This window comes from Phycodurus eques, chromosome 3, assembly GCF_024500275.1.
Source record: "Phycodurus eques isolate BA_2022a chromosome 3, UOR_Pequ_1.1, whole genome shotgun sequence".
Classification (NCBI taxonomy): Eukaryota; Metazoa; Chordata; class Actinopteri; order Syngnathiformes; family Syngnathidae; genus Phycodurus; species Phycodurus eques.
In genome coordinates, this window is record NC_084527.1 from 21,206,827 (window position 1) to 21,219,273 (window position 12,447).

Below are 12,447 nucleotides of genomic sequence, written 5' to 3' on the forward strand. Positions count from 1 at the left end.
ATGTTACCAAGGAAACGAAATTGTTTTCATAGTGACATTTGTGATTGGCTGCGGTGATGCCTTTAAGGACCCTCCGAGTCTGAATGGACTTTGACGGACTGACTTGCTGAGCTGAACGGACGCACATTAAGGTCAGTGCACCCATTCAACACAACACGTTATACAATTTTATCTCAGTGTCTTATTCCTATCAGTAAGACAAAAAAATCAGGCGAAATGAAACTTTTTTGAGCATCTAAATATTGTTATTTATTCATGTAAAGTGTGTATTTACGACGACACCTTCATTTACAGTGTCATTATTCATAGCAATGTTTTACGTAATAAAATAACGTGTGCGCCTATGTCATTATCTTTTAATGGGCCCCCTCCTCACCCCCCGAGGCTGCGGCTAATGGACTGCCCCACGCACACGCACGCACACGCGTTCCATGAAGAGGCGGGAGCGAGTGCGGAGGTTCACTCTGCCGCTCGCTCGCTCGCTCGCTGGATGCTGCGCACACGCGCAGGACGCGCACGCACAGACGCGCGCATGCAGGTAAGAAGACTCACCTCGCTTTGATACATCACGCGACCAGCATGAATATATAAATATAATTGTGTGTGTGTGTGTGTGTGTGTGAGAGATAAAGGCCATATCTATGTGCTGGATATTGCGCTACGTGTTGTGGACTAGTGCGCGTGCGTGCGTGCAATCGCGCGTAAGGTGAACTTGATAAAAAAGATCGTTGCGCTCCCACCCAAAAAAAGTCGTGAGCGCCGACATCAAAAGGCGCGCTTGTGTGTCTCTTCATCATCGTCGCGATGACTGATATATGTGATGATAATGCAGTGACGTAACAGCGTGGGGGGCGGGGGCGGGGGGTTGCTCGGGATGAGGAGGAGGAGAGAATGGTTTTATGTAACACACTCACATGCTCACAGCCACTCTCTCACACACACAGGTAAAAAAACACTACAGAGAACCCCCCCCCCATCCCCCCCCTCCGTTATCGCGGAGGTATGTTCCAGATCCGCCCACATTTGATGAAAGTCCGCAATATCAAGAGACCCAATAAAATACATGTTTTTAAATACCCTGTAAAGTGACAAGAAAATGACACACCACCGCAAAGAGTATTGTTAACAAGAATACCAAATTTGAATGATAATGAAATAAAATAAATAAAATAAATTATTTGAATGCAGGCTTCAAAATGGTGAAGAATTGAGACGTTGTCTCATCTTTCAGACTTTGTGGGCGTAGCCGCGGGAACTGCTGTCACTCAAATACGTACCTGTTCTCGGCTCCTTTTTAGTGATGCACATAATCTCGGGCCGCAGAGAGGCGCTGTGTGGCGGCCAGGAAGCCTCTGAGCCCAGACGCGATGACCTGCAGCAAGTGGCGGTTTTACATATAGACGACAAGGACAGGGCCACTGATGGAACGAAGGTGCTCGGTATAGTGGGGGAGTGCATAACTGGACCCCATTTTAGGCCTGCCCCAAAACGCTGTATCTCGACAAGTCACTACTAAATTGTTCTCAGTGTTTACACATGTTTTCAGCACTTATCTTCAAACTTAGTCAATGTGTTTGGAACCAAATCACAAAAATTACTTTACAGGATCTTAGACCTACCTAGAACTGTCATGCAGATGTACTAACACACGGTACTGGTCCCATTTCCTGGGCATTCAATAATTGATTCCTTTCTACTTCCCCTTTTCCATTTCTTCACCTTTGACCTCTCTTCCTCATTTCTTTATTCTGTCCTTGCATCTTTTTTTGCTTCCTTTCTGTCTCTTTCCAAAATACAAATACTGTACGTCGTCACGTAGTCATGTCTCACAAAAACCTTTGCTTTGAAGTAAAAATGCTATTGAAGTAAAACTATTGCTTTTGATTCAATTTTAGTCAGTGAACTGATAGCTTTGAACAGGAGATCCCAATTTTCAATTAAACTAATGTAAACATGCACTTTAGATGGAGGAGACAGTCGTGTCACCTTTTCCAGTGTGTGCGGATGGAAGCAGTCAGAATATTAGGAACACCATGATGTTGTAAACACAACAGCAATGTGACATCAAAATCACAGCGTGTGTCATGTTGTCATCACAACGACACAACAGCGTGCGGTAGCTTAGCCGGTGAAGGCAGAAAGTCGCCCTGGCTGACGAAAACCCTGCTGCTTATCTGTGAGAGCAGCAGGGGGCCGAGGGGGGGTTATGATGCAGGAATGAGGCCACAAGTGCGGCCATTGCGTGTGTGCGTTTCGGTGTAAGTGTGTTTAATTTGACTGCAGGCCGGAATGTTAAGTTGCTGACTAAATTGACAGATGGACAACACAGATACACACACACACACACACACACACTGTGTGTTGTCATAGTGACAGCACCACGAGTAATCATGTGTTTCTCTCTCAGGTGGCATCTTTTTTTTTAAATGTGTTTATTTTTGGAGCAAAGCAAAAGATGAAGGTGAGGAACATTCCGGACTATTCCGGACTGTTCCAATCTTGTCAATCACAACACAACCACGCCAACGACGGCCTCGGCCGGTGACGGCGGCCGTTATGACATGGGGGTGTGGTCACGTGTGTGCGCGTCCAAGATAAGATGTGATGGGCCGTCGGGGAAATTATTCAGGATTATTACCGCTCACGCGCAACTGAAATACTCTTGCACTCTTCATAAATGGTCTCACAAACACGACTGAAGCATTCTCATACACACTACTGAACGGCTCACCTACGCACCGCACACACAAATGAAATACTCTCACACACTACTAAAACTTTCTCACGAACACTACTGAAACGCTCTCATACACACTAGTGAAACACTCATACACACTAATGAAACACTTTCACACGACATTTTTCACTCACACACCACTGAAATGCTGTCTTACACACACACACACACACACACATACACCCACACACGTTCACACACACACACACACACACACACACAGACACATACACACACAGTTCTGAAACATTCTCATACACACTACTGAAAGTTTTTCACTCACAAACCGGAAACTCCCACACTCACTACAAAACGTTCTGATACACACTACTGAAACGCACTTATACACAATACTGAAACACTCTCACACTATACCGAAACACTGTCATACACTACAGAAATGCTCTCACACATGTCTAATAAACTCTCATAGGGAGTACTGAAACGCTCTCACACTACTACTGAATTATATTTTTTTTAATTTTGGAAAAACTCACACTAAAACTCTCTTACACACAACTTGAATTCTCTCACACACACTACTGAAACTCTCATATACGCTTGTGAAACACTCACATACACACTAATGAAACACTTTTCACACGTGACATTTTTTTTCACTCACACATCATAGAAATGCTCTTTCACACACACTACTACAAACTTCTCATGCCCACTCCTGAAAATCATTTCCTAAAACACACTTCTGAACACTCTCACACTCAAAATTAAAATGTTCTGATACACACTATCAATCCCCGGCCTCGCCTGTGGGGAGTTAGCATGTTCTCCCCGTGCCTGCGTGGGTTTTCTCCGAGCACTCCGGTTTCCTCCCACATCCCAAAAACATGCATGAATTGGAGACTCTGAAATTGCCCGTAGGTGTGACTGTGAGTGCGAATGGTTGTCTGTTTCTATGTGCCCTGCGATTGGCTGGCAACCAGTTCAGGGTGTACCCCGCCTCCTACCCGACGATGGCTGGGATAGGCTCCAGCATGCCCGCGACCCTAGTGAGGAGAAGTGGCTCAGAAAATGGATGGATGGATGATACACACTACTGAAACGCTCTAATACACAATCCTGAAACACTCACACATTACTATAACGCTGTCATACACACTGCTGAAACAGTCATACACGCTACTGAAACACTCTCAACACACACATCTAAAAAACTCATACACACTACTGGAAACACTGCCAACACCCTACTGAAATACTCCCATTAACTACTGAAACACTCACACACTACTGAAACGTTTAAATACACACAACTGAAAGGCTCTGATACACACTACTCAAACACCCGGACACACAATACAGAATTTCTTTTCGCTCACACACTTCTGACTACTGAAGCACTCTCACACACACTACTGAAATGCTCTCATATATATGACTGAAATGCTCTGACACCTCTCACTCTCTCACAGGTATAACTGAAATCCTCTCTCTCATGTAACTGAAATCCTTTCGTACATCATACTGAAATACGCTCATATAATATACTGAAATCCGTGTTTCAGTAGTGTGTGCAGTATGGGAACGTTTCAGTAGTGTGTATGAGTGGCAATCCTGAATTATGGTCCTGACGTTCCCTCATGATAAGCACACACACATGTCCCGACTTTGCTGTAGATTGAGGTGCTGTAAGGGGGCGTGGCTTGATGATTGACAACTTCCATGAGTGTGTGATGCTCATATGTCACATGAGAATGTTGTGTGTGTGTGTGCGTGTGCGTGTGTGTGTATGCATGTGTGTATGTGCATGTGTTTGTGTGTGCATGTATATGTGTGTGTACAGGTCTGGGTTTGTGTATCTGGGTGTGTGCATGTGTCTTTGTGTCTTAAGGTTTGTGTGTTTGTGTCTGTGTGTGCGTATTTGTCTCTGGGTTTGTGTGTGCGTGTGTGTTTGTCTGTCTTAGTGATTGTGTGTGTGTCTCAGGGTTTATGTGTTTGTGTCGTGTGTGTGTGTCTGAATGTATTTGTCTGTGTATGTGTCCGGGTCTGTGTGTGTTGTTGTATGCATGTTTTTGTGTACGTGAGTCTGTCCTTGGGTTTATGTTTATGTCTCAGGGTTTGTGTTTGTGTCATCTGTTTGTGTGTGGTGTGTGTGTTTATGTCAGTGTGTCTCTGGGTTTATGTGTGTGTGTATGTTTGTCTCTGTCTTAGTGATTGTGTGTGTCTCAGGGTTTGTGTGTTTGTGTCATCTGTACGTGTTTGGCTGTGTGTGTTTTTGTCAGTGTGTCTCTGGGTTCGTGTGAGTGTGTCCATGTGTGTCTATGGTTTGTGTGTATCTGTGTCTGTGTTTGTCTGCATGTGTCTCTGAATGTGTGTGTGCGCTTGTATGTGTGTCTGTCTGTCAGTGTCATTGTGAGTGTGTGTCCCTGGGTTTGTGTGTGTGTGTGTGTGTACAGTATGTATGTATGTAAAATCTGTGTGAGTATTAGTGTGTGCGTGTGTAATCACTGTATGTTAGTGTGTGTATGTATCTGTGTGTATAAACGTATATGTACACTGCGTGTGTGTTTGGCTTTAAAGTGGGTCAGTGTAATCTGCTGACTCAAGCTTTCACTTTCACGACTCGTGGCTTTTTAGCTGTAAAATCTTCCATAAACATCTAGAAATGTCGTTTTTGATGACGATACAGATGATGTCGTTCTGTGTCGATGTTGCCTTCATCAGTGACGCTTCCGAAGCTTCCCGCTCGTCCGGCAAACATCAGCGGAATGCTGGCAGATAGCCGCCGGTTGCTAGGAGACGCCCCGCAGCACTCCACCAATCGGCCGCCAGCGATGTGCTGGAGGTGCTGCTGGCCTAAAATAGACCCCCACCTTCACACATATGTTCTCTCTCTCTCTCTCTCTCTCTCTCTCTCTCTCTCTCTCTCTCACGCACAACCACATGAGTTCCTACATTTCCCAGAATACCTTTCTACTTGATTATGTGTAGGTGTGTGTGAGTCAGTGCATATCAGGATTTTTGTTAATTGTTTCTTTTTTCTTTTACATTTGGGCACAATGTGGAACACTGGAAACATCTGTGTGACTTTTTTCCTTCTTTCTTTCCTTTGTCCCTCTTTCTTTCATTCTTTCTTTGTTTGGATGTAAATTGGCTCATTAGCTCGTTAGTAGCGGTCACTGATTGTCTTCATCCTTGGGTCCTGAGAGCATGCAGACCTTTGCTGATTTACACCTGACACACACGCACACATGCACGCACTCTCTCTCTCTCACACACACACACACACACACACACACACACACGCACATGCACTTACACTCACACACACAAACACAATGGGGGTCTAATTTAAAGTCAAATCTTGACTTTTGCTGACTTTTGTTCCGCGCTGCTGCATTCAAGGGGTGTGGGACAAAACAGAGATGCATCCTGAACCCCGAAGTCGCTTAGCAACATTCTGTGTAAGTCAAATACAGTATGAACATAAACCGGACTGGTGATGTTATGGGATGTCGGCGGCACCACTCAGAGGTGTCTGAGCTCTGAGCGCATCAAAGTGATAGTCTCGTCTGACTTATTGATCCTCATATTGATTCCTTGTTAGTGAGCTCTCTCTAAAGACTAAAGGAAGTATAATCGTCTTCTGTGACCTTGAACTATTCTACAGAACACTCACGTTAGTTTAGCATGTTGCTAAACTTTAACACAGGAGACGATAATTCTATGCTCCACGGTCTCCGCTTGGCTGCAGCTTTCCAGTTTGTTGAACTTTACCTGTCATTTGTCAAAATGACTCATCGTAATAAACAAGCACGCTAATGTTAGCTTAGCATGTCGCTGTACCTTATCACGGGATATGTTAGTATTACACGCCACTCCACTTTGTTGTCGTGCTCCGTTTTACTGAACTATATGCATTGGTGGAGATGACTCATAAGAATAAACACAAACGCTAATTCTCATTTAGCATGCTAGCACACTAGGCTTACAGTCCACAGTCTCCACTTTGTCATCTAAAGGGAAGCAACATGCGTTCTGGTGAAGAAATTGACCTCAGCCCCCAGGTTATTATAACTCATGAATAATAGCTACAACTTGTGAAAAATTAATGAGTGGCTCATGCATAATTAATTACATGAGAGCATAGATCAATACATGACTCAAGAGATGATGAAAAGATGAGTAAGCGTCAATTAAAGCACGCTTTGTCACTGAAGTGTGAGTGTGTGAACGTGTATGTGAATGTGCGTGTGTGTGTGTTAGCACGCTATCATTTGTTCTATTGTGGAACGACAAGATTCTGGAATCATCCCTTTGTGTTCCGTGGGATCATCCAGAGCTGAGGCCCATTGTGATGTTGTGTACTTGTTGTATAATGTGTGCGTGTATTTGTGTGTGGAACACATGTTTTTGTTATGTGTACTAGCAGAGTCATCCTTTATCACACAGGTCCTGTGTTTTTTTTTTTTTTAGCTTAGCATATTAGCACACACAGAGGCACACACACATTCATGCACGCACACACAGACTATGTACAGACACATGCAAACACGCACGCACACACGTACACATCCATAGACCATCATGCAGACACCCACGCTTTTGCACATGCACACACGCACACACATTTTATGTAAAGCATTTTTTTTTTTTTTTTTTCTTATTTCCAATTAATAATTATTCTCTTGTTTTGTTGTTTCAGGGAGTGACCAAACAGCCTGCACCATGATGATGATGCCCAAGGTAAACAAATATTTGAGTTAGCCGCTAGCATTAGCATGCCATGTCTGACGTACTTGTTACGTGTAGAGGCCTCAGACGTCCCCGGGCAGCGTGCTGTCTCTGCGAGGTGGCGCCAGTGTGCCGGGATCCCCCGCCACCGCCATTGTGGTGAGCGGGCAGCTTTTATTTTGGAACTTTCTCAGCATCTGTAGCCCCCACATCCGCCCAACCTTAAATTTCCCCCTCCCCTAATAGGCCCGGGTGGACGACGGAGTGATGGTCTACAAGGACCTGGCGGCTCTTCCGCGGGACAAAGCTATCCTGGACATCGAGAGACCGGACCTGATGACGTATGAGCTGCACTACAACTACAGTCCACTGGAGGTGTCGGTGAGTCACTCTGCTCTCTTTGCACACAAGAAGATATTAATTAATTAATTGTATTGATTATTTGTTTGTATTATTATGAACTGGTTATTTTTTGTTTAAAAATTGAAGATAGTTTTTCTTTTTTTAATATTTGTGCTCTTGTTAGCTATTTTTGTTGTCTTATTTGTTGTCTTATGTTTGTAGTCTTATAATTTGTCTCGTCTTATGAATTCTAATAATTTTTTTTCTTGTTTTCTTGTCTTATTTGTTTTGTCATCTTGTTATTTGAACTGTTAGTTTATGTTAGTATTTTTTGTCTTTTTATGAATTCTTTTACCTGCCTTATTAATGTTTTGTTGTTATTTATGTTTACTGTCTTAATAATTGTCGACTCTTGTTTATGTTTTTTTGTCTGATTATCAATTTTTTTGCTTGTCATCTTATTATTACACTGGGTTAGATTTTTTTGTTTGTAAGTTGTCTTATGTTCTTTCAACTGATTCAGGACAATTTTACATCGCTGAATCCGAAAATGACATCCGTGTCTCTTGTTCAGGTCAGGTTTTTATGCTAAGTTGTAACACGGTTCCTGAACACAGACCGGGTAGGACGCAAAGGCCAAGACACAGTCGGTAAGAGACAAACATAGGTAGTTCATTACGGGCAGGGTTCGGCACACAGGTAGTCAATCCAACCAGGCAACAGTATCCAAAAAGACATGAGGCAAGGACAAGGTTAAAAAAAACGAGCACGGTCATACACAAGGTCAAGACATGGATCGGAATGCTGGATACGAAGATTTACTAGGTGCGACGTTCTGTCAACTGAAAGAGTGGAAACCCAGGGCTTAAATATCATTACTAATGTACCCAAGTTACAAACACCTGAAGTGACATGTGGCAAGGGAAGCAAATCTATAACTAATACAAACTGAACGTGATTCACCAAAATAAAACTGGGAAGTACTAAACAACCCTGAAAGTGCCAAGTGACTATAACTTAACTACAAAAGCAGTGACCACCCTCCATCCATCCATTTTTTGAGCCGCTTCTCCTCACTAGGGTCGCGGGCGTGCTGGAGCCTATCCCAGCTGTCATCGGGCAGCAGGCGGGGTACACCCTGAACTGGTTGCCAGCCAATCGCAGAGCACATACAAACAAACAACCATTCGCACTCACATCCACACCTACGGGCAATTTAGAGTTGTCAATTAACCTAACATGCATGTTTTGGGGATGTGGGAGGAAACCGGAGTGCCCGGAGAAAACCCACGCAGGCACGGGGAGAACATGCAAACTCCACACAGGCGGGGCCGGGGATTGAACCCCGGACCTCAGAACTGTGAGGCAAATGCTCTAACCAGTCGCCCACCGTGCCGCCTCCCTTGGATGTTCAGAGTGGAAATCCCGAATTAAATCGGGATCCTCAATAAAATGAGAGGGGATCCAAGAGCGCTCCTCCAGACCCTATCCCTCCTAGTCAACCAGGTACCGCATCCCCCGTGCCCGACGACGGGCAGCTAGTAGTCTTCGGACCGTAAAGACCGGGCTGCCGTCGAGAAACCGAGGGGGGTGGGGCACAATGGACTTGTTTTAACGGGCTTTACCTGAGAAACATGAAAGGAGGGATGAACACGCATTGACTTGGGGAGGCGCAAATGGACAGTGAAAGGATTGATCACTTTGGAAATCGGGAATGGACCGACGAATCTGGGAGCCAACTTTAGATTCAACTGTGAGAGGTAAATTGCGTGTGGACAACCAAACCTTCTGACCCGTGATGTAATCTGGAGCTGGGGACCTCTTACGGTCAGCAGCGGCCTTATAAAAGGCGGACTGTTTCAAAAGGGACCTGCGTGCAAGCTCCCAAATTCTCCTGCAGTGCCTCACCAAAATCAATGCGGAAGGAACGGAGGAGCCAGAATCTATAGAAGGGAAGAGAGAGAGAGGATGACCATAAATGACATGAAAAAGTGAGTAACCAGATGACGCAGACATGCATGGTAGGTTAATTGAAGACTCTAACCCGCTGATGCATGAATTATGAAAGCCTTGGTCAGGATTTTTTTTATTCTTCTCAGGACATGAAAAAAAAAAATTCTACTTTTCCCCCCAAAAAATATGATTTTTTTCATAAAGTTACAGACATGTCCAATCCAGTGGACTACAGGACCAAAGGACCGCTATGCACCAGAGGGCTAAATTGTCTTTAGGTGTGAATGTAAGGTTGCTTGTTTATATATGCCCTGCGATTGGCTAGTGACCATTTCCCGCCTCTCGCCCAGAGTCAGCTGAAACAGGTGTCATCATGTCCGCGACCCTAGTGAGGATAAGCGGTACGGAAATTGGACGGATGGGGATTAATTAATTACCGACTGTTAGTGTATTTAGTTTCTTACAAAGAAGCACTCACACTGTCTTAGGGGGGCTTGCCCCCTGGTTGAGAACCCCTGATATAAAGTGAAAATACCTGTACGTTTAAACAAAAACATTTAAAAAAAAACGTGGCCATAGTTCAAAAAGTTGACCTGTGTGATATTTGGATTCAGCACGTAAAAAATGTCCTAAATCTGCTAAAAAAATCTTACAAAATACATTTGTTGTTGACCAGTCTTATTCATGAGCTTGTTGTTTTGTTATTATTTCCTTTAGGACTTTATTTTTTATTTTTTTTAACATCTTGTGATAATAAATTAGGTTATTTGTTGTGTTTTACAATTCTTTGTCTTTTAATGAATTATTTGTCTGTTGTCCGTGATGCAGCAGTCGCTGTCTCCCGGCTCATTCTCCCCTCCGACCTCCCCTGAGGTAAGTCAGCAGTAGTTCAAAGTTCATCACGTGAGCAAACTGTGTGTGTTTCTGCTTATTCCTAGATGAGACTACAGGATTTTAACCCCGATATTGGCCCGTTTAGTTATCGCAGCCGATTTCCCAGATCGGGCCCGACATATTTTGTCGGAACGACAAAACTTGTAGTGTGACATAATCCACGACCAACGATTTGGCCCTTACTATAGCCCTACAACGCCAAAATGAAAAGTCTAGCAAGTTTTTTTTTTTTTGGATATCTTAAGTGTAGTGTGACATATCAGCGACAAAACTCCGACAACGCACCATGACGTCGACCAATAGGATTGCGTATTGTGACCGACGCATCGCCTCCCTTGCTTGCCGTTGTCAACATTTATGCACACGCACGAAACCAATGTTTACTGAAACTTTAGAGCATGATTCGAACGCCGGCATGTTTATTTACAACCGTTGGTGCTAGCAGTGGCTTGTTAGGCTACATAACGTTCTATTGCCTGCTTTTGAGCCGTATCGTATTAAAAGTATGTGAACATACCTCAAGCAATCCTCTCCCGAGCACCGGTGACGACCACGACATGTTGACCGGTAACACGTTTTCTGCTTCCACCTCCCCGACGGTGTTTGATTTGACAAGATAAAGCCCAGTGATCGTAAAAGACGGGAGGCGGTAGTATCGGAATAAATGTCGTGTAGTGTTGCCACTGTCTGCCCGAGAATCGTAGTAGTAGTAGTAGTAGTAGTCTGAGTAGTAGTAGTCAATTGGGAAAGACCAAATTTGTCTTGTAGTCTGATCCAGGCATTACTCTTATTCTGTCTCGATCTTTGCAGGAGTCCAGGGCGTGGCTGGGGAAAAGTTCTCCTGCAGGCTCCTCGCCTGCTTCCAGCGGCAGGAAACGCAGTGGCAACACAACGCCATCTCCACACACACAACACACACTGCACACCGAACACACACTACTTACACAAAACATACAACCTTCCAAGATCTTGCAACACTTCCATAGGCCTGGTAAACTTCATTTGTGCTTCTTTTGTATACTTCACTGTACACATTTTCAGAGGTACCCCAAAGTTTAGCGCTGGGGAGATTTGCAGCATATTGTAATCATAAATTAAAAACATGGCCCACATCAGAAGGTTAGAAGAAAAAGTTTTAAACCACACATTTTTTAAAAAGTTAAAAATAAAAATGTAATTTTTTATTTTTTTTTTACATCCATCCATCCATTTTCTGAGCCGCTTCTCCTCACTAGGGTCGCGGGCGTGCTGGAGCCTATCCCAGCTATCTTCGGGCAGGAGGCGGGGTACACCCAGAACTGGTTGCCAGCCAATCGCAGGGCACATACAAACAAACAACCATTCGCACTCACATTTACTCCTACGGGAAATTTAGAGTCTCCAATCATCCCCCTGTTTTTGGGATGTGGGAGGAAACCAGAGTGCCCGGAGAAAACCCACGCAGGCACGGGGAGAACATGCAAATTCCACACCGGCTGGGCCGGCCGGGGATTGAACCCCGGTCCTCAGAACTGTGAGGCAGACGCTCTAACCAATAAGTTACCGTGCCGCCTTGTTAAAAACAAATTGAAAAAAAATCACCCATTTTTTAAATTCTAAATAAAAAAATATATATATATCACACATTTTATAGAAATTATGGGCGGCACGGTGGTCGACCGGTTAGCACATCTACCTCACAGTTCTTAGGACCGGGGGTCCAAAAACATGCGTGGTCAGTTGATTGAAGACTCTAAATTGCCCGTAGGTGTGAATGTGTGCGCAAATGGTTGTTTCTTTATATGTGCCCTGCGATTGGCTGGCGACCAGTTCTCGCCCGAAGATAG

General features: G+C 44.2%; 1 protein-coding gene across 23 annotated transcripts in view; it reads left to right on the plus strand.

Annotated features, from left to right (window-relative positions):
* LOC133400182 (dematin-like) overlaps positions 1 to 12,447 on the plus strand; it is an 18,953-nt gene continuing 6,506 nt past the window's right edge. For 11 of the 23 annotated variants that reach the window (XR_009768304.1, XM_061672579.1, XM_061672575.1 and 8 more), the window contains exons 1-7: positions 29 to 131; positions 385 to 538; positions 7,404 to 7,444; positions 7,511 to 7,591; positions 7,679 to 7,813; positions 10,556 to 10,600; positions 11,432 to 11,612. Coding sequence is in view for 14 of the 23 variants with exons in the window: in XM_061672579.1 (XP_061528563.1) it covers positions 7,427 to 7,444; positions 7,511 to 7,591; positions 7,679 to 7,813; positions 10,556 to 10,600; positions 11,432 to 11,612 (460 nt within the window). In the remaining 9 variants the exon portion in view is untranslated. Of the gene's footprint in view, positions 132 to 384; positions 539 to 7,403; positions 7,445 to 7,510; positions 7,592 to 7,678; positions 7,814 to 10,555; positions 10,601 to 11,431; positions 11,613 to 12,447 lie in introns of all 23 variants that reach the window. The other 12 variants (XR_009768299.1, XR_009768300.1, XM_061672578.1 and 9 more) reach the window with 7 other exon arrangements.